General features: G+C 40.7%; 1 protein-coding gene across 1 annotated transcript; it reads right to left on the reverse strand.

Annotated features, from left to right (window-relative positions):
* Positions 1 to 9989: 9989 nt before the first annotated feature.
* On the reverse strand, positions 9990 to 11943 carry LOC102181286 (spindlin-2B). The gene is made up of 2 exons (XM_005701140.3): positions 11561 to 11943; positions 9990 to 10938 (listed from the first exon to the last, which is right to left on the reverse strand). Exon 2 carries the CDS (start codon positions 10934 to 10936, stop codon positions 10160 to 10162), a length of 777 nt encoding a protein of 258 aa, XP_005701197.2. The 5' UTR covers positions 10937 to 10938; positions 11561 to 11943; the 3' UTR covers positions 9990 to 10159.
* Positions 11944 to 21729: the final 9786 nt, after the last annotated feature.

Genomic DNA, 21729 nt, shown 5'->3' on the forward strand with positions numbered 1-21729 from the left:
ATTTTCTTTGATGTTATCCCCCTGGAGGAAGGCATGGCAACCCACTCCAGTATCCTTGTCTGGAGAATCCCTATAGACAGAAGAGCCTGGGGGGCTATAGTTCATGGGGTCTCAAAGAGTCAGACACAACTGAACAACTTTCACTTTCACTTTTGATGTTATCGTGTTTTTCTAATTTTTTTTGATTCTTGATTTCTTATGTTGGTATCTGTGTGGTTGGGTAAGCAGTTTCCTCTTCCAGACTTTATAGGTTCTCTTTGAAAGAGACAGTTACTTTTCAGTAAGTTCAGCTTGGGTTTCTGTACATATCTGCTTGTTATATCCTCAGGCATATAGAGTCTGCTACCAAGGTCTGTTTCGGGGTAAGGCCACTGCCAAGCTCGGAGGTTAAGGTGGGTAATACTGACTGAGAAAAGTTGTATATGATTGCTGGCTCTATTTTTTGTTCAAGCAAGGCTGTATGTCAGGCTCTGCAGTTGCCTGTGTTCTCTGGTCAGGCTTCATTGCTCACCAGGACTCAGTACCATACTCAGCAGTAGCTGAGACAATAACTGTTTCCCTGCCAGGCAGCTGAAAAGGCTCCAAGTTCTGCATGGTTCATTGTTTAGGAACCTGAATTATGCAAGACTGTGCACTGAATTCCCTGACCAGAGATGGTCACAAGTTTTTCTCTGAAGTTGGGAAAAATCACAGTCTTTGGTCTCTGTTCAAGTGCAACCATAAGCAGGATGTTGGATGAGCTAGAGCATTACCTCTGTACTCTGTTAGGCTCCCTTGTTGGGAAGACTGAATACTGTATTCAGCAGTGGGTGGGGCTATGACTTTGCTTTCCTGCCTGGGCAAAGTGGGAAAACTCACTTCACAGTCAACAAGACTCTGTGGTCTTCACTCAAGTGGACACATGCCCCAATTCTCTGGCTGAAATGAAACACTGATTTTTCTCAGTGGATGATCAACTCTCTTGCTAGCCTCTCTGATCAAGTGTTGCTGGGCTACCGAGCTCTCCAGGTGTTCTGTCCAGGTTTTCTTGTTGGGTGGAGCTGGGAGTTTCACTCAGCTCTATGTGAGGCAATTAATTAGCTCCTCGGCTGATGGTGCAGGGAAGTTGGGTCCAAGAAGCCTGCCAGGTGCTCCTAGTTATGCTTCCTGCTCAGGAAATGGCCAGTAGCTACACTCAGTCATGGGCTGGGCTATGACTATCTGCCCTATCTGGGTAGAGGGTGGGCAGAATTCTAGATCCAGAAAAACTTTTTGTTTAAGGACTTGACTCATCCAGATCTGTACCCAGTCAAGTTTCCTGGTCAGACTGCGCTACAGTCTGCTTTCTGCAGATGAGAATATCTGCCGATTGGGATGACTACATAGGTGCTATGGGTAGGACCTTAGTCTGCCAAGATCCATGCAGTGGTTGTTGGAATCCTCCCCACTTCTCCTCACAACTAGAGTCTCAGTGGGCAAGCCATGCACATTTCTCCACAATCCTGTGAGGCAGGACCAAAATGGGGACTCCCAAAAAGCAATCTATAATGCTGGGACATGGGTACCTACCCTGGGGACTCTTTCTCACTGGAGGGACTTTAGTCTTCGGGAAATCTCTCAGTGTAGTACAGTGCCAGCCTGAAGGACTGGCAATGCAATCAGCATGTAGTCACTTCTTTAAATCTTCTAGCATGGACTGTTTTGGTCTCTGTGGTATAGGAAGGGTGCTTCAGTCTTATTCATGTTCTATTATTTTCTCAGTGGTGTTTTATCCATGAGTAATTGTTCTCCTTGTGAGTGGGAGTGAAGTTGGGACAATCTTTCACCATCTTGGTAGTATCATTCCTCTGATTCTATAGTTTGAAGTCTTCAGTCTACAAGTCTGTAACTTTCCAAGTGGTAGACCAAAAACTAGGCTATTGGTAATACATCATGAGTCATTAAAATATGACAAACTTCCTCTAGAGTAGTACCAAGACCTATGCAAATGCCCTTCAGTCTGAACACTGAGGACAGTGACCACGATCTGCTTTCAATTCTGTTTAGCTGGTAGTGAGATTAAACATACATAGCAGCATAGTAGATACCACTAGGTTTCAACTTATCCAAACCATCAGTGAACCAGGCCTAGGGATTAAATAAATCAAGACCTCACTTAGCTAGCAGTTTTACTTCAAGTGGCAGTGTGGTTAATAGAGCTTCCCTGAAGGTGTAGTACCCACTTTTTCATGTAAAGTCCATATACCATTGGGTTGAGGCCAGGTAAGTATTAAATATACTATTTACCTCTGACAAGCAAGACTTATATTTTCCCACCATTATAAATGTTAAGTTGGAATTGTCTATCACAAAAAGGGAAAAACAGGCTAGAGAGACACAAGGTCTCCATGGTGTAGATGTTCAGTTTTGAAAACAGATGCTTTCTATAGGGATATATTTAACATACATATCAAGGAGAAGCTAAGTCTAAAATCCCAAAAGCATACCTCCTGGCAGAGAATGTTTCCCTCTGCCAGAGACTCCAATCGGAAAATCATCAGTTACAGGGCCTTAAATCTCAACTTGGTCAGTATGAATGTAGGGCCCCAAAGATACAGAGTATAACACAGCTCGAGAGACAGTTTCCACAGCAGAATGTTGTTTTGGGCCCCACTCAAAAGATGGTAATTTATGGGTTAGCCAATATATAGGACCAAGCAGAATTTTCAAAGAATCACAAACTCTTCAATATCCGAGGGATCCAGCTTAATGATAGTCCTCCTTTTTAGTGGTAGGGGGCTGAATAGACAACAAATTTTCCTTGACTGCCTAAGGACTTAGTATTGTGAATCTGCCTGCAAAGTCCCAAGAAACATTACTAGGCAAGCAGGCTACTGAATTCTGTTGAAGGTTTTAAAGCACTCTTCCTAGGAAACCAACACTTTTAAAACTGAAGCTTTTGAAAGCCAACCATCAGGACACCATGCATATATGTGAAAACTTTATAAATCAGAGTCCTTACTTATAGTGAAGGGCAGGGAAGCCTGGCATGGTGCAGTCCATGGGGTCGCAGAGTCAGACACAACTGAGTGACTGAATGACAATAAATACATTAAATTCTAAACTATCTGATTTTCACAAAAGGCAAAGAAAATTAGGTAACCAAGAGGAGTACAAGAAAACATATATGAGATGCCTTGTCACATAAATGTGAACAGATCTTGATCATCAGGTGCCAATAGTATGGCAAAGAAGGTGCTGCCATTGTTCAAGACAGTGCGTGTAATAGATTCAGTTAGAGTCACATTGTATGCAACAGTTGAGATGATAGAAGAAACAATTGAATTTACCTGACAATAATCCACTATATACCTTCAGCTCTTCTTAGACTGTGCATGCATGGCTTTTCTATACAGATCCTGCATTTCTTACTCCCATTGATTCCTTTAGGTAATATTTAATCATGGCTGTGATTTTTTTTTTTTCCTCCCGGGATTCTATACTCTGTGTATGAAACCACCCAGGATGAGTCAGAGAGGTTACTGGTGGAACAATTTATGTTTCTCTAATACTTTTCTACATGTGGCTGAGTTTCATCTAGCACTTATGGGACAGGAAAATACAAGCATTATTTCCTACTATATATTCAGATATGAAGGTAACACTGAGACTGCACAGAATTGGCACAAATGGTTTCATTCAAGTTTTATATTCAAGTTTTCCTTATTCTAAACCCAGGCAAAACCTATAACACAAATCTAGATGCTGTTCCCTTCCATGGGTCCTGTACAATAGTAATTTGGACATCCATATCTACCAGAGCCATCAAATTTGATTCTCTCTCCTCACCAAAATTCTCCAGCCTACTCAGATAAGTACGTATGACATCTAATCTCCATTAGGGACAGAGAGGACTCAGTGTCATCTCTAATAATTTTTCTACTTATAGCAGCTGTTGTTGGGTGAGCCAGCTGTTTACATTCTTCATTTACAATAATTGTTTATCCAGCCCTCTCATATCCTAAGCCAACTATCAAAAGTTCCAAGGATTCTCCAGTTTGTGCTTAGGGTGCTTGTGCTTTCCTTCCTTTAACTCTGGGTCCCTGTGTATCTCTATCACTGTTATATGAAAGGATACAAAAACTTCTGCTTACTTAGGATTAACCTTAGGACTATTTGTTGTAGTGGAGTGGACCTGAGGTTAATGACTAGATTGAGGAACAACTTTCAACTGGAGTTGAATTATCAAGAAATAATGCATGAATATATTAATGCATAAGTATAGAATCTAGAAAGATAGTACTGATGATTCTACTTGCAGGGCAAAAGGAGATGCAGACATAAAGAACAGACTTTTGGATACAGTGGGTAAGGAAAGTGTGGGATGGTTTGACAGAGTAGCATTGAAACATATTACCATATGTAGAATAGATAGCCAGTAGGAATTTGCTGTATAACACAGGGAACCAAAAGCCGGTGCTTTGTGACAATCTAGAGGGATGGGATGAGTAAGGAGATGGGAAGGATGTTCAAGAGGGAGGGGACATATGCATATCTATGACCAATTCATGTTGATATATGGCAGAAGCCATCACAATATTGTAAGTTATCTTGTAATTAAAAATTAAAATTAAGAAAAAAGAAATAATGCATGATTACAGCCTGTCTTTGTATGTACTTCCTGGTCCTCATCTTGCAACAATTTCCTCAATTACTCCTCATTAACAGCTTATTATTCACAGCAACAGCTACACTCAAACTTATTAGCAGTTTTACTCTAAATCCCTGAGTCCCAATTATCACAGGGTGACAGTAAGTGGACACAGGGCACATATATTCACAGTAGATAGCATTAGAGGAAAGGAAACTATTTTAATTAACTTAATCTTTTATAATGGGCAGTAAATATGTCTTCCTCTTATTGTAGAATAAGACATATTTATTATATTGCCAGTAAGCATTCCTGCTCATTGCTATAGAAGGAACCACTATTCCATCTCAAAAAGATATTTGTTATTCAAACATCCTTCAAAGGAAAGTGGCAAGTCAAAACTATTCATTTCTTTGCTTGCAAAATGTAGAGAGGGATCCATAGAGAACTGTCCTCCAACAGTAAAAACGGTTGGAAATATGCCATCTTCAAACTCACTAGATAATGGCAAACTTATTTCCAACAGAACTCCTAGCAGTGGATGGGATCTCTCACTTTTTTATTTGATTGACAACAAACATTTTTCAACTTCATGCATGTTGTTGATCCGATGAATAGAAAGGTATATAGCATAACAATTTCCACTGTAGAGCATGATTTTTGTCATATTAGAGGATTCATATTTTATATGATGATATTTACCAAAATTTCCATCAATATGTCAATATTATAGTTATTAAACAAAGTTTCACCATTTCCATAGGAAAAATATAAATACTTTCTTCTACTTTATTCTAATATTTTATAAATGCTACTTCCTAAATTGAGTACTAACTTTTTATCCATTCAGAACTAATTTTGTGTGCAAGGTGTGAAGGGATTTGAGTATATTCCCTGGCAAATGGAAAATAGATTAATCCTGCACTGTTTATTGAGGCTTCCCAGGTGGCTGTGTGTGTGAATGCATGCTAAATTGCTTCAGTCATGAAGACTCTTTGTGACCCTGTGGACTAGCCTGCCAGGATCCTATGTCCATGGGATGCTCTATGCTAGAATATGGGAGTAAGTTGCTATGCCCTCCTCCAGGGGATCTTCCTAACTCAGGGATCAAACATGCATCTTTTACGTCTCCTGCATTGGCAGGTGGGTTCTTTACCACTAGCAAGGTGGCTCTAGTGGAAAAGAAAACACCTGCAACACAAGAGAAATAACAGATGTGTGTTTGATCTCTGAGTCAGAAAGATTCCATTGGAGAAGGAAATGCAAATGACTCCAGTATTGTTGCCTGGAGAATCCCATGGAGAGATGAGCTCGGGGTCCTACCATCCTGGGCATCAATTATTTGGACAGGACTAAAGTAGAGCTGGACATGGAACAACAGACTGGTTCCAAATACGAAAAGGAGTACATAAAGGCTGTATATTGTCACCCTGCTTATTTAACTTATAGGCAGAGTACATCATGAGAAACGCTCGGCTGGAAGAAGCACAAGCTGGAATCAAGATTGCTGGGAGAGATATCAATAACCTCATATATGCAAATGACACCATCCTTATGGCAGAAAGTGAAGAGGAGCTAAAAAGCCTCTTGATGAAAGTGAAAGGGGAGAGAGAAAAAGGTGGCTTAAAGCTCAACATTCAGAAAACGAAGATCATGGCATCTGGTCCCATCACTTCATGACAAATAGATGGGGAAACAGTGGAAACAGTGTCAGACTTTATTTTGGGGGGCTCCAAAATCACTGCAGATGGTGATTGCAGCCATGAAATTAAAAGATGCTTACTCCTTGGAAGAAAAGTTATGACCAACCTAGATAGCATATTCAAAAGCAGAGACATTACTTTGCCAACAAAGGTCCGTCTAGTCAAGGCTATGGTTTTTTCAGTGGTCATATATGGATGTGAGATTTGGACTGTGAAGAAAGCTGAGCACTGAAGAATTTATGCTCTTGAACTGTGATATTGGAGAAGACTCTTGAGAGTCCCTTGGACTGCAAGGAGATCCAACCAGTCCATTCTGAAGGAGATCAACCCTGGGATTTCTTTGGAGGGAATGATGCTGAAGCTGAAACTCCAGTACTTTGGCCACCTCATGCGAAGAGTTGACTCATTGGAAAAGACTCTGATGCTGGGAGGGATTGGGGGCAGGAGGAGAAGGGGACGACAGAGGATGAGATGGCTGGATGGCATCACGGACTTGATGGACGTGAGTCTGAGTGGACTCCGGGAGTTGGTGATGGACAGGGAGGCCTGGCGTGCTGCAATTCATGGGGTCGCAAAGAGTCAGACACGAGTGAGCGACTGAACTGAACTGAACTGAAAGTGACTAAGCCAACGCACATGCACACTTATTATTGAAAAAAAAATCTGTCCTTATTCATCTAAAATGTAACCTATATTAAACTTTCAGTTTCTATAGGCAAATATCATGTATTTCACTGAAATATTTGACGTTCCTCTCTCAGTCCTTGTACCCCATTACAGATTATTCTCAAGAGTTGCCAAAGTGTCCTGGTTAAAAAATGAGACAAAAAATATTGTGCCTCTGCTTAAAATACTGAATGGTTCCCCATCACACACAGTGTAAAAGTCAAATCCCATTCTTCTCCCAGATCTGCATCACTTCTCTGCACTCACTTCCTTGATATTCTCTACCTTGTTCACTCAGTTCCAGCCATGTTGGTATTCTCAATATGGCTTGAACATATCAGGCCTACTCTTGCCTTGGGCCTCAGCACTTGTTGACCCTCTTGCTGGAATGCTCCTTCCCTAGACAACCACAGGGCTAGTTCTCTCAGTGCCTTCAGGTCTTTACTCAAAAACTGTGCTCACAGTGAGGCTCTCTCTGGACTCCCTATCCATCCAATTTCAGCTTCCTCCCTGGAATTCCAGTTCCCCCATTCTTTGCTTTATCTTTTCTTTCTTAACATTTATCAGTGTGAAAATACTTTATATTTTACTTTTTGTCTCTTGGCTACTGTCTGTCTCCTACACTACGATGAAAGTTCCATGAGGGTAAGATTACTTTATCTTTTTTAATGACCATATCCTAAGCGCCTGTCTAGAAGACTGCCTGGCAGAGAGCCCCTCTGAAGTAAATCTTGGTGAGATGAAGATAAAGCAAATAAAATAAAAAGCAAATGGGGTTAAAGTTAGCCAAACGGGGGCTAAGCTACCAATGCAAATTCTTCCGGGGACATCTGGGCATTTTATTAGAGTGAAGCAGACCATCTGGGGGCATGGCCTACTCGAGAGAGTATTCTGAGTTTAAAATGGGCTGAGCCCTTCCTCAGAGTCAACTGCTTGTGTCCTTGTTGGAATGTGGGCCCCAAAACTTGGTCTATTGTTCTGTTTTCTCAGACAAGCCAGGAATGTGGATTTTTGAAATGTGAAATCCCCCAAATGTCTATATAGCTAATTTTAAAATGGAGAATGATAAAAACATGAAGATCAACCAAAATATGACAGTGGGCTGAAACTGGCCCATGAGTGGCCTGCAGGTGTTTGCTAGACTGAATTATGTGATGTATGACAGAAAACCTATCCCTGCTCTGGTGAGGTGGGCTTGTCTTGTGGAATTCTTGAGGCAAACAGCTTCAATCATGTTGGGTGGAGAAAATAAACTGGAATTACCAACTTCTTTCCACTCTGGGAAGCTCCCTGCCTCCCCCTCTACCTGCTATGCCTAGAGTTATTGGCCAGAAGAGAGACACCAGAATTGTTTCTTTGAGGGCAGTGATGAGTGTGGAGTGGGAAAAACAGAGAGTTTTGAAGTTTTTCCCACAGCTGAACTGGGAGAAGGAAAGAAAGAGAGAAGGACAAAGACCCATGTATTGGGACACCATACCTCAGAGGGAATTTATTGGGAATTACCACACCCTCTTCCCACCAACCACCTATGTGGCACTATACAGTCGAAGGACTTAGTTATACAAAGTCACATCTCCCTGCTCAACTGCCCATGCCACCTATCTCACCTGGAAATAGAACTGCACACATTTCCAGCACAGTTCCCTGTGTGCTTGAAGTGGGCAAAACTAGTCAGGAGGTACCGTGAAGGGTCAGCAGGCACTGGTTTTGTTGAGATATTGCCAGAATGGGATTTCTGGAGGCAGCAGACCTCCATCTGGTGAAGCACAGGCTGGGGGGACAGGGGTGGGATACCTGTGGCTTCAGGCAGGGGCTGAGAGAAGCATGGGCAGTCAAGTATTCCCCATGCCCTGGAGAGAAACATTAAGCTCAATCCTCTGTTGCCTCTCTTCTGTAAGGATGCAAGGCACAGCCCCGAAGGATGAAGAACAGTGAGATGAGTGGAATATCTGGATCAAGCAAGTTTCCATTTTTCTGGATAAAATGCTTTCCAAATGCAAGGTGGCACATCTCGTATGATCTGAGAACTCCACTAACTCATTCTTGAAAAAATTGTTTATCCAGTGTAGGGGAAGTGAACCAAGAACTTCATGTCTGAGATTTCTTGCTCCTGGGTCCTCTGGAAACTATGAGGAAACTCCCCACAGCCCCTCTGCTATGGAGCATCATGCAGTGTGTTTAAGCTGAGGGCTGGGCTCGGCTCAGCAGGTGTGGCATGATATCCCTGATATAATAAAAGTCTTTTAAGTATAAACTTGGTTCCTGCTTAACTCTTGAGACTGTCCTGTCAACATTCCCCTCTAGGGAAGCTCCAATCCATGCGGTTTGTTTGTTGCCACATCCTTTGTGCACAGAGCTAGGGAGGGCAACTTGGATATTGCCAGAGGGCCGTTTTCTTGGGTCTTTCCATCTCTCATAGGCTCTACACCTCATACCCTTTTTTCCTCTATTTTCATTCTCTTTGTCAGTCTTTCTTCTTAGAATTCCTCCTTCCTCTGTGTCCCTTCCCTTCTGGAGTGTCCCTTTTTTCCCTCCTCTGATCTCTGCCAACTTTGTCTTTCTCTCCCTTACTCTGGACCTCTTCCAAACGTCTTTGTGTCCCTTTTCCTCAATTTATCCTGTCCATTTTCCTCTTAGCCCCAAGATTTCACTCTCCCTCTGTTATTCTTCACCCTCTTCCAGTTGGCTGCCTCCCACTCTTAGGTCCCCCTCCCCTTAAAAGCTTCTCCATTTCCAGCCCCTTCCCACATCCGTTCTTAAGCAGCCACCTTCCCTTTTCCTTTCCCCCACAGCCCATCTCTAGCTCATTCTCCTCTCCTCTTCCTAGCCCAAACCAGCTAAGTCCTATTCCGTTTTTATTTGGCTGATTATGATACTAGCTGAAATTTATTCACAGCCTGAATTTTACAGCTTCTCCTTCCTATCATGTTCCATCCACCCAACCTTTCCTCTTCCATCCACCCAAACACACCCAACCTTTTCAACGTGACAAATTCTTTACACACAGCATGTCATGACCACATACATTTGTATTTCTTAGAACAAGACAATAGTTATGCTGGCAAAGATGTTGAATCAACATGGACCCTAAAGTTTTCAACACATTGAAAAGTAACATTATTTTGCATGTCTACAAAGTACAATTTTGTTTTCACAAATGTGGCAAAGTTTATCGTGACAGTTAGGACTTTTTCACCAAATCATAGACATAGATATGGAAATCATCATCAAACTTGATGAAATACACAGAGGGTTTGGCTTCCACTTGGTGAATGACCATTCCGATCCGTTTGGAGCCATCTTCTTTGGTATATTCCACATGTTTACCTATCAGACCATCTACAACTCCTCCTGGCTCCCTTTCTGTGAGAGGAGACTCACTGGACTCTGGCATGATACGGAGGTCTCCTTCTTTATAATCATCTAGAAGTTGGTACATGTACAAGACAGGGTCTTTCTCATAGGTAATATAAAACCAGGCTTTCATGATCGGTGCTTGGGCTAACACCATTCCTCTCCATTCGTCCTTAGAACCATGCTCATCCTCAAACATATGTTCCACAGCTTTACCAATTATGGTATTTGCAAGGTTTGCATCACTGACTTGAGTTGATGCCACCCTGTCAGAAAGAATTTTAAGAGACAAAACTCTTTCATCTCTGTGAAGTTCCAGTCCATAGACACAGTCAATTCCATCATATTTCACCAGATAAAGAGAAGGATTTATAGGCACCTGATCCAGAACAGTTCCTTTCCACTGAGTGATGGGTTCATCACCTTCCTTCCATCCGTGTGAAATTCTGCAGCCCACAATGTTCCTGCGGGGCTGCGATGAAGGTCTGCCTCTCTGCTTCTTTTGTGAGGCTTTTTTCTTCATCATGTTTGCAGACCCAGTGGCCTTTCCTGCAACAGCCCTGGTTTGCTGCGCTTCGGCCTCCTGTGAGTTGGGGGTTTTCATGTCTGCAGGAGGAGGAGAGAAGATAAGAGAGGAACACTGAATATGCCATAAAGTGAAGTTCTGCCGACAGAGACGTCTCCATGTGCCCCGCTCCGGCGCCTTAAATTTCCCTATGAGCCTGGCAGAAATGCTGGAAATCCTGTCTATGTGCCTGAAAGTGCTCTCCCTTGTAGGTTCCCTGAGGCTGCAGTGAAAGGCTGCAGCGGCAGCAGCGACAGCAGCAGTGGTGCTGCCTGAGGTTAGGAACTCTGCAGGAGGGGGCAGACTAAGTCCTGAGACCTCAGCCTCTGTCACCGCCACTGACGCCCACTGTGAATCCCCTGCAAAACCTCTGTCCCTCCACAGCCCTGACCCACATGCCCTCACTCACTGTCGTCCTGCTCAGAACACCCCAGTAGTCTGCTACTCATACGCCCCCTGTCTACCTCCACTCGCTTTCTTGGCCCCCAGTGCCCTCGCCTCCCTGTGCTCATCTTCAATATCTTGCCTGCTTCCTAACGCTATGCCCCTTTCCTATTGCCCATTGCACTCCCCCTTCCTACCCTAGCCTCACCCGGTGCCTGCCTCCACCCCTTGTCTCTGGCAGGAATCCATCCCAACCCCCTTCTCTGTCCTGGCGCCCACCAATGGCCTTTTCTTTCCTGGCGTCCACCGCCCAGATCTCAGGCTTCACGTGTGCAAATCGGACACCTCGCGGCTTCCTTTGCGGTGAGTCTGTTTGCAAGCAGGATAGGCAGGCGATGAGCTGGGTTCTTGCAAGAGCTGGGAGGGAGGATCCTTAGTCGAGGAGCTCTTTCAGAAGGGCGGAGGAGTAGGAGAGGAGGATGGCGGCGGTGTCTTCAGCACTCTGTTCTGAGGCCCTCCGCCTCTTTCTTGGTGGCGGCTGCCCCTCTGCGACATGGGGATCCCACCAGCCGCTACTGGTGCAGTAGTCTCCTCCCTTTTTCCGTAGCGCAGCTTCCTGCCAGGAGAGAAGCCTCCCCTTCCTGCCAAACACCGCCTGCCCCACCTCAACTCTTAAGCCCACCACTGCCCTGAGCATGGGAGGTGCTACTTGTCTCCCGATCCCGCCCCTTTCCCAAATCTGAAGCAGCTGGACCTATAATCCTCCTCCCTATTGCCCCCTCCTCTTTCCTCCCCGTTTCAGGGTCCTGTTTCTCCTGTGCTCACCTCCACCTCCATCCTGTAAGCGTCCCTGCTCCATCTGCTTTCCATCTACTAGGAATTTGTCTTTACTTTCCCCCGGTGCACTTATGTAGTTATTTTTCATACTAAAATGTGCCTTTCCTGTCATTAACAAAGATTTTTGGTAGAAAGGGAGAAATGTGCTCAGTCTGCCATCTTGACCCAATCTCTATATCAGCTTTCCTTGTAAGTAAATGTGTGAGCTCAGTGGTGTGTGACTCTTGGAGTCCCCATGGACTGTAGCCCACCAGGCTGCTCTGTCAATGGAACTTTCCAAGCAAGAATACTGGAGTCAGTTGCCATTTCAGACTCCCTTCCCTACCAAGGTTTGGAACTCCTGCATTAGCTGGCAGTTTCTTTACCACTAGAACAACCTTACTGGTCATTATTGGACTTGATTTCTTAAGTCTCTTTTCTTTTGCTTTTACTCTATTGCAAATGAATTTCCTCCACAATGTTAACATTGTGGAAATTTTGGAAAATGGATATGAAGAAAATAATCAGCTGCAATTCTAGCTCTCATTCCGTAGGGTTCCCAGCCATATACTACCACTCACTATTTGTTTTGTGATTTTTTTCTAGGCTGTTACAAAACTAGGATCACTTTACACAGGCAAGTTAATACCCTGTTTTTTTTTTCCTTATTGATTATGCATTTTCTTAAAATATTAAATATTCTGAAAATCATTATTTCTCTTATTCATTATCAATTATTTATTGAGCACTTATTGCATGTATGGCTTTTGGTCCATGAAACTCAGTTTTACATGGGCCACAATTTAATTTCTCCCATTACTGAATATTAGGACTATGTTTCCACAATAGCTGGTAATTTAGTCTATTTATCAGAAAAGAGAGCTTCAGGAAAAAATAATTTATGAAAACCAATTAAAAAAAAACCAATTAGATAAAATGATGGAGAATCAATGAAGAATTATTCTTTAAGGAATACTGGAATGATTCTTTAAAAATTTGAGGAAAATTTTTACACTAAATTTATTCTAATATCAATAGATTTATTAAAATGTAAAATGCAACAAAATAAACAACTCAAAACCAACTAAACAAACTCAATGTTTAGTGGTTATTAAATACAGATAATATCTGAATCAAGTGATTAGATTGAATGTTAACAAAGCAACAAAGCTTAAAATAATTACTAAAAAAGAAAGATCAATAAAATTTTGATTCAATTATCAAAGTATAAAATATTAATATCATCAATTATGAAAAAATTTGTCATATCTAAAACTGATGCAAATAAAAGTTGATACAATTTTTTTTTTAACAGAAGGCAAATTTCAGACGTGCTTTAGTTCATGGGAGAGTTTATTTCTGGCTAACTTTTATTCCTTGGAGTCCCAACCAAAAATTAATGGGATATGCCAGGACTCTGGATTCCAATTATCCTTAGCTTCAACAGGGTGTCATAACCTGTTCTGAGATAAGACTTTTAGCAGTTCCCTCTAGAGTGGTTAAACTTCCTCAGTGGAAAAACATCCACCAAATTCTCTGTCTCTTGGACCTGTTGTCCTCCATACCTTGGTTGGGAAATTATTTACTATCATCTTACTTTTCATATCAGCTATTTATTATAGCTCCACACTGGAAATCACCCAAATTTCCATAAGTGGTAGACGGCATATTTTGTGGTATATCCATTCATACAATGGGCTATCATACACGACTGAGAATGAGCAAACTACAACTGCATGCAACAATTTGAATGAATCTACAAATAAGTTGTTAAAAAGAAGAAACAAAAGGGCACACATTTTCTTTCCAATTTATTTAAATTTCAAAAATCAATAGTCTATTATCTTAAAATAAAAAAAAGCAGTTATTCTTACAAGGATGTTTTCAAAATAGATAGTAACAATTCACATTTCACTGGTAATTGATGAAAGAATGCATGGAGGCTTTTAAAATTTTTTCTCCTTTCCACTTTTATTAATAAATTTTAAGAGCTTTATTGAGGTATAATGACTTACAATAAACTTTCATTTTTAAAGTGTACACTTTGATGAGTTTGGCACAGGCATACATCCATGAAACCATATCCACAGTCATGATAGTGAAAAATCCAAATCCTTAACTTTCCTTATGCCCCCTTGTTTATCCCACCATCCCACACTTACTTACTGCCTCCTCTGCTTATCTGCTTGCTGTCACTGTAGATTGAATTTCATTTTCTACAATTTTTAAAATTTGTATGGGGATATAGTTGTTTTGCAATGTTGTTAGTTTCTACTGTACAGCAAAGTGAATCAGTTATTCATATACAGATATGCCCTCTTTTTTGGATTTCCTTCCCATTTAGGTCATCAGAGAACACTGAATGGAGTTCCCTGACTTATACAGTAGGTTGTCATTAGTTATCAATTTTATATATTGTATCAATAGTTATATATGTGAATCTCAGTCCCCCAATTCATCCAAGCCCCCTTTCTCCCCTTTGGTATCCATACATTTGTTCTCTATATCTGTATATCTATTTCTGTTTTGCAAATAAAATGATCTATACCATTTTTCTTGATTCCACATATATGTGTTAATATTTTTTTCCTCTTTTTGACTTACTTCACTCTGTATGATAGTTTCTAGGTCCATCCATGTCTCTGCAAATGACCCAGTTTCATTCTGTTTTAGGACTGCATAACATTTGACACAATGGAGACATATTTGAACATGTATATATAGCAAGAATGCTTCATAAGGATGATACGCAGCAAAATGCATTGAATTGTAACACATTGCAGCCTAGCATTCATCACACTTTTTCTGGTAATATGTCCTTCTTCCTCTTGGGAACAACCTAAGTCTGACCTTTCAGAGCACTGAAATACTGTCCAAGTGATTGTTTTATCACTAGGTATCCAACCTAGTCAGAGTCAATGAAGCACAATGCTATTTTTGCACAAACTGCTGGGTGTGAAGTAAATGATCTTGTCCACTGGACATGAGTGAACCTGAGAGGATATGAAGATTGAGCTGCTCTATTCACCCCACCATGGTCTGGAGACTGAGGACAAAGCTGCACAGAGAAGAGATCACAGCAAACTAAGCAAAAGAGGGAGACTGTTGTCCTAATGACACATTCTATACCTATAGGTGGTCATGGCCACTGATTTCCCAATATTCATCCCACTCTAAAAGTTTACTCTAAGCTATTCATGGTAATGCTACTCCCCCTGCAAGTGGTTGGCTCAGCATTTGGCATATGATCTAATCTTGGCCAATTAAACATGATGAGGTACTTCTGAGGAAAAAAAAAATATTCTTAAGGGAAACAAAATATGGTGTTTCCTTTTCTTCTTTAGGGCAATGCTATTTCTGTATATGACTGTTGGAATCTGTAATCAGCCTGAGGACAAAACCAGCACATTGAATATGGCCTAGGAGGAAATGAAAATACTCTGAGCTCTTTGTCATTTCATTTAGCTGCTGATCATACCATTCCTGGAGTCTTAGTTCTGACTCCAAGTTATGAGATAAGAAACTTCTTTATAGGTAAAGCAATTTGAGTCTGGGTTTTAATAATAACAATACTTGAAATAGAAGGTATCTGAAATGGCAGAGTCTATTTAATAAATGTATGTGCATTTGTGTTTTACACATAGAAATACACTCATACATAAAAAAATAGTAAGTCTTATGTAGGGTTAAGAATAAATAAAATTTGAAGGTAAAAGTTAAATTTAATATTTGCAAACTATTAGCATGTAACTTTATATTTGTGGAGTGGCTTAATGAAATGTATTTACTTACATGAATTATAATGTATAAAATCTGCAAATTAGCTATATATATTTATATCAGTATAATCAAACTTTACAAAATACTTAAAAACCTATTTTTCTAGACAAAGCAGAACACTTGAAATTTTACGTTTCTTAGAAGTATTTTCATTGAATTTGACTTTTGATGTTTACTTCATATGAGAAAATAAGTTTTAACTAGCTGTTAGATGTTCATTCATATATTATTGACATTTTTTATTTTCATCATTTGACATAATAAATGACATGCTTTAAAACCAATATAATATTGTAATTAGCCTCCAATTAAAATAAATAAATTTAAATTAAAAAATGACATGCTGAATAACTTTTGTAGAATTAAATAAATACTATTTTTATTTAACTCTCAAAGCCCAAGTCATATTCAAGGACATAGAGGACAATATATAAAGGCCTTCAATGGCAGCCAATAGGCTCACATAGGTCACTTCTCAAGATATGACTTCAGAAATGAGCAATGATTTGAAGCTCTCCAATCACAGCCATTATTTTTGCTAGTATTTTGTAACACTGATCTTGCATACACCTTGTATAGTTCTATATACTCAATGTCAATGTTGCTCATGCTATATCTGAGAAAACCCAGTGAGAGTAACTGAATTCTAAAGAATAAGATTTTGTCAGATACAGTTAAGCTTTGGAAGGCCACAAACCATTCTAAAGCTAAGATTTTCTTTTTCATCTCCCAAACAAAGAGTCAGTTTCTTCCCTTTTGTGGGCAGTATCATTCTGGTTGAGAATGCATGATCTAGAGCTTGCAGGATAAAGCAAGGAGATTGGGTTGTATGTCAACTGTAATAGGAAGCTTTTGGAGAGTTTTAAGGAAGGTGATATAATCTCAATTATATTTTAAAAATCTTACTCCAGCTATTATGTTGAGAATTGAAAAGAAAGCAAGGAGATCTTCATTCCCAACACTCAATTTAATCAGGCTTAAGGTTTTATATTCTACTCTAAATTCTTTAGTTACTGAGATAACACATTTCTCTGCCTAGCTGTGAAAGCATCAGGTCATATGCTTACTGCTTTTGTTTTCAGTTTGTTCTTCATCATTGGTTCTGGGGTTTTTCTCACAATCTTTAAAGTTCAGCTATAAATTTAAAAGGAGAGCTGTAATATTTCATCCAATATTTTAAAGTGATTTAATAGAAGAGTTTTCCTCTACCTACACTTTATTCTTTTTTTAAGCCTGCGGGTTCATTAGCCATTCTTAGTCAACTAGTTGTGCACTTCTCTTCCTTCATGATGGATACAAGAAGATTACAGGGGAATCAGATGAGTCATGCCCACATTTTGTGAGAGCCCTCCTTCAATACCTACTGTTTTTTCTTTAATGAATGAACTAGGTGGCTCATGGCTTATTTCAGAATCCTCTCAAATTGATATTAAAAATGACATTAAAGCCACACTGAAACATTATTTCTTTAAACTATAACACATTGCAAATTATGCCCAGGTATGTTGTACAACATATTAACAGTACAAGGCAAGAAATATTGGGTGAGATGGATGAAAGGGGTCAATACATACAAACTTCCAGTTATGTGTCATATAGATATAATGTACAGCAATATGACTCTAGTTAATAATATTTTATTGCATATTGAAAGCTGCTGAGAGTAGAGCTTAAAAATTCTCATCACAAGAAAAAATTATGAATGATGATGAATATTAACTGGACTACTGTAATAATTTTGCAATATATGCAAAATCAAAATATTGTACACCTGAGACTAAATAATATTATATGCCAATTATATACCTCAATAAAAAGAAATATTATTTTTTGAAAATAAAATGAAAGTTATTTTTTCAGACCCTCATTCCCCTTACTTCACATCTCCCAATAACTTCTATAATTGGTGAGTTTGAGAGGATGGATATATGCGAAACTTTTTGAGTTGTTTCTTGTAGCTACCTCTTTTAGGCACAATCTAATGAACTTTAAGACAAAACCAATACAATATTGCAAAGTAAAAAAAATAAATAAATAAATAATAAAACAAACAAACAAAAACAGTAAACTTTGTAGGCAAGTGATACTTGTCCCTATCAGGGAGACTTGCAGTTGTATCCAGCTTTGCCTGTGATTGGGTGAAGTATGAGGAAATACTTGTCACCTCAGAGCTAAGCATGTCCTCCAAGCCAGGTTTATCAATTACAAAGGAAATATTTTGACCTCCATTTGTGTCATTATTGTGCCTGTCCCTCAAATGGTTCAAAACTTGCAAGGAGAAAAGGGGCTTTATTTATCGGTCTTTTTGAACCTCAACCCAAATATTATGTTGAGCTGTGGAACAATTTCAATCTGCAAGGGAAGGAGCTACCATTATAGATATGCCATGGCCTGGCATTATTTCTTCAAGATAAATAGAGGACCTGGATAATGAGAGGATGTATTGTCATCTCTAAGATATGAAAAGAAACCTTTGGTATTCCAAATATTTGTAGGTGCCTCAGGTAATGGCACCCCACTCCAGTACTCTTGCCTGGAAAATCCCATGGACAGAGGAGCCGGGTAGGCTACAGTCCATGGGGTCGCTAAGAGTCGGACAAGACTGAGCGACTTCACTTTCACTTTTCACTTTCATGCATTGGAGAGGAAAATGGCAACCCACTCCAGTGTTCTTGCCTGGAGAATCCCAGGGATGGGGAAGCCTGGTGGGCTGCCGTCTATGCGGTCACACAGAGTTGGACGCGATTGAAGCGACTTAGCAGCAGTAGCAGCAGGTAATAACCTGGAGGAAAGGATTAGGGGATTCTGACCGTATTCCTTTAAATGTAATGCATGCCCAAACCAAGACTGATTGTGTGACTCCCATTAGTAATTAATCACTAGTACCATACCTATCTCTATTTTAACTCAGAAAGGAAAATATCATCTTGGCTTGGGGAAGGAGGATGGAATGTTATCTAAGCAATGCACTTAAAACAATGCTACATTACTATAGGCATTTTTACTAATAAGAAAATTCAAGACCTGTCCAAAACCCGCCTCCTTTTGAAGAGTCGGTTATGTTAAATTCTTTACTAACTGATTTAAACCGATGATAAACTCTGTTGGGGGTACCTTCTGCCCATTATCACGGGAGCAACTATTAGTTCTTATCTGGTTACAACAGAAGGACTAGGGAACGTTCCAAAAAGGAGAAGCAAAAGGAGGAATGCATACAGGCTTTCTTTGACAGTTTCTAATTCTCACTTCATCAGCATTATATACTCAATTTAAGGAAGGAAGAGCCCAAATGCTTAATCTGTTCTTTCACTTGGGAAATTGTGTGGCTCAAGGATATCAGGAAACCTAGTATTGTAAGTGATACCTCTTATAATTCCCTTCAAGCAGATATCTTTTCTAAAGGGAAAATCGGGCATGCTACACTATACTGTAAAATATAGCAAGATAGACCAATTTGGGGCATTCCTGGTAGCTCAGTCATAAAGAATATCCTGCCAATGCATGAGATGCAAGTTTGATTCCTGGGTCAGAAAGATCCCCTGGAGATGGAAATAGCAACCCATTCCAGTGTTCTTGTATGGGAAATACCATGGACAGAGAATCCTGGTAGGCTATAGTCCATGGGGTCTCAAAAGAGTCACACAAGACTTAGCAAGTAAACAATCATAAAAAGAAGACAAATTTCACATTACACATAATGGTGCCAGACTGCTTTAAGCAATATATGTTGCCTGGATTATTGAAAAGGTCACAAAATGATCTCACATTTTCAGTCTGCACCCCATTACAGACCACTCTCAAGTGTTGCCACAACAAATAATGTGCCTCTGCTGAAAATACTGAATGGTTCCCCATCACACACAGTGTAAAAGTCAAATTCCATTCTTCTCCCAGATCTGCATCACTTCTCTGCACTCACTTCCTTGATATTCTCTACCTTGTTCACTCAGTTCCAGCCATGTTGGTATTCTCAATATGGCTTGAACATATCAGGCCTACTCTTGCCTTGGGCCTCAGCACTTGTTGACCCTCTTGCTGGAATGCTCCTTCCCTAGACAACCACAGGGCTAGTTCTCTCAGTGCCTTCAGGTCTTTACTCAAAAACTGTGCTCACAGTGAGGCTCTCTCTGGACTCCCTATCCATCCAATTTCCGCTTCCTCCCTGGAATTCCAGTTCCCCCATTCTTTGCTTTATCTTTTCTTTCTTAACATTTATCAGTGTGAAAATACTTTATATTTTACTTTTTGTCTCTTGGCTACTGTCTGTCTCCTACACTACGATGAAAGTTCCATGAGGGTAAGATTACTTTATCTTTTTTAATGACCATATCCTAAGCGCCTGTCTAGAAGACTGCCTGGCAGAGAGCCCCTCTGAAGTAAATCTTGGTGAGATGAAGATAAAGCAAATAAAATAAAAAGCAAATGGGGTTAAAGTTAGCCAAACGGGGGCTAAGCTACCAATGCAAATTCTTCCGGGGACATCTGGGCATTTTATTAGAGTGAAGCAGACCATCTGGGGGCATGGCCTACTCGAGAGAGTATTCTGAGTTTAAAATGGGCTGAGCCCTTCCTCAGAGTCAACTGCTTGTGTCCTTGTTGGAATGTGGGCCCCAAAACTTGGTCTATTGTTCTGTTTTCTCAGACAAGCCAGGAATGTGGATTTTTGAAATGTGAAATCCCCCAAATGTCTATATAGCTAATTTTAAAATGGAGAATGATAAAAACATGAAGATCAACCAAAATATGACAGTGGGCTGAAACTGGCCCATGAGTGGCCTGCAGGTGTTTGCTAGACTGAATTATGTGATGTATGACAGAAAACCTATCCCTGCTCTGGTGAGGTGGGCTTGTCTTGTGGAATTCTTGAGGCAAACAGCTTCAATCATGTTGGGTGGAGAAAATAAACTGGAATTACCAACTTCTTTCCACTCTGGGAAGCTCCCTGCCTCCCCCTCTACCTGCTATGCCTAGAGTTATTGGCCAGAAGAGAGACACCAGAATTGTTTCTTTGAGGGCAGTGATGAGTGTGGAGTGGGAAAAACAGAGAGTTTTGAATTTTTCCCACAGCTGAACTGGGAGAAGGAAAGAAAGAGAGAAGGACAAAGACCCATGTATTGGGACACCATACCTCAGAGGGAATTTATTGGGAATTACCACACCCTCTTCCCACCAACCACCTATGTGGCACTATACAGTCGAAGGACTTAGTTATACAAAGTCACATCTCCCCGCTCAACTGCCCATGCCACCTATCTCACCTGGAAATAGAACTGCACACATTTCCAGCACAGTTCCCTGTGTGCTTGAAGTGGGCAAAACTAGTCAGGAGGTACCGTGAAGGGTCAGCAGGCACTGGTTTTGTTGAGATATTGCCAGAATGGGATTTCTGGAGGCAGCAGACCTCCATCTGGTGAAGCACAGGCTGGGGGGACGGGGGTGGGATACCTGTGGCTTCAGGCAGGGGCTGAGAGAAGCATGGGCAGTCAAGTATTCCCCATGCCCTGGAGAGAAACATTAAGCTCAATCCTCTGTTGCCTCTCTTCTGTAAGGATGCAAGGCACAGCCCCGAAGGATGAAGAACAGTGAGATGAGTGGAATATCTGGATCAAGCAAGTTTCCATTTTTCTGGATAAAATGCTTTCCAAATGCAAGGTGGCACATCTCGTATGATCTGAGAACTCCACTAACTCATTCTTGAAAAAATTGTTTATCCAGTGTAGGGGAAGTGAACCAAGAACTTCATGTCTGAGATTTCTTGCTCCTGGGTCCTCTGGAAACTATGAGGAAACTCCCCACAGCCCCTCTGCTATGGAGCATCATGCAGTGTGTTTAAGCTGAGGGCTGGGCTCGGC

This window comes from Capra hircus, unplaced genomic scaffold (assembly GCF_001704415.2).
Source record: "Capra hircus breed San Clemente unplaced genomic scaffold, ASM170441v1, whole genome shotgun sequence".
Taxonomy (NCBI): domain Eukaryota; kingdom Metazoa; phylum Chordata; class Mammalia; order Artiodactyla; family Bovidae; genus Capra; species Capra hircus.

Bases quoted from the DNA above. Each gene is read 5' to 3' on its own strand.
- LOC102181286 (XM_005701140.3), bottom strand. From the start codon at position 10,936: ATGAAAACCCCCAACTCACAGGAGGCCGAAGCGCAGCAAACCAGGGCT.